Below are 1,265 nucleotides of genomic sequence, written 5' to 3' on the forward strand. Positions count from 1 at the left end.
TTTTAATAAAAATAAATAAACTCACATAAGGTGAGTACAAGGTGAAAACTGACTGGATATGATCTAGCAACATGCATCAGTCATATACCTATCAACATACTATTCACTGGGACTTAAATTTACTATTTTTAGGTGCCTAGGTAGAGAAAATTCTCAAGTTTCTATATCACTATCTCTTCAACACCTGCTTGATGGCAGAGCTAGCTGAAATTATGGAGAAAGCCAATTTATAGTATTTAATATGAAATAGGAGTGGCTCAACAGCAAAGCTGGCATGGCTCTCAAGGGGCGTGGAAGGAAGTCCCTGGGTAATGCCCATGGCCTGTGCTTGCGTGCTAACCTGAAGGCTGGTGCTTTGAGCCCGCTCAGCAGCACTGTGGAAGGAAAGCCCTGGTTCTCTGCTTCCATTGAGGTCTCGGCCAAGAACACCCACGGAGCAGTTCTCCTGTCACGTGTGGGCTCACCATCAGTTGGAATCAATAGAAAGAAGTTAGCAGCAGAAAAGAATGAGAGAATAAAAAGTGACTTTGTTGACATGTAAGAAATCCTTTTTCTGTTGATTTTTAAACCAGACCCACTGCATGGAGACCATTCCGACTCAGTGCAGCCGCGTGGGGTGCAGTGGGCATGCCCGGGTGCTTTCACAGGCTGTCACTCTTTGTAGTGCAGGAAGCCTCACGTTTCTCCCTTAGAACAGCTGGTGAGTTTGCACTGCTAATCTTTCCGCTAGCAGCTCAATACGTAAACCCACTACACCACCCAGGACTCCTCAAGAAATAGTTACCCTCACGAGGGTAGGAGAGGGCAGGAGAGGGGAAAAAGAGGCGCTGATATCAAGAACTCAAATAGAAAGTAAATGTTTAGAAAATGATGACGACAACATGTGTATAAATATGCTTGATACAATTGGTGTATGAGATGTTATAAGATCTGTAAGAGCCCCCAATAAAATGATTTATAAAATAAAAGTTACCATTCCAGAAATATGCTGATTTAATCTATACCATTTTACATTATCTCTCAATAATTTAAAGTACAGTATTTGCAGTCCTTTCCTAAAAGTTGACCTATTAAGAGGTTGAATTATCATTTAAAGTATAACAATATATTTTACATTTTGTGACTAGGTGCTGCATATTGCATTAAAAAACTTCCACGTAATCCACCCAAAGAAGAAATCATAGGAGATGGCGAGCAACAGTATGTTTATCTGAAAGATGGAGATTTGATTAAGACTGAGGGAGCCACTCTAAGGTAAATAAATG

The 1,265-nt window shown here is 40.7% G+C and overlaps 1 protein-coding gene across 1 annotated transcript in view; it reads left to right on the forward strand.

Annotated features, from left to right (window-relative positions):
* Positions 1–1,265, forward strand: part of LACTB2 (lactamase beta 2) — a 43,773-nt gene that overhangs the window by 21,184 nt on the left and 21,324 nt on the right. Inside the window, exon 3 of the mRNA XM_004697523.2 lies at positions 1,128–1,254. Coding sequence (XP_004697580.1) covers positions 1,128–1,254 — 127 coding nt within the window. The remainder of the gene's footprint in view (positions 1–1,127; positions 1,255–1,265) is intronic.

The sequence above is a fragment of the Echinops telfairi genome, unplaced genomic scaffold (assembly GCF_000313985.2).
Source record: "Echinops telfairi isolate 266 unplaced genomic scaffold, ASM31398v2 ScPeMD7_1;HRSCAF=3_0, whole genome shotgun sequence".
Taxonomy (NCBI): domain Eukaryota; kingdom Metazoa; phylum Chordata; class Mammalia; order Afrosoricida; family Tenrecidae; genus Echinops; species Echinops telfairi.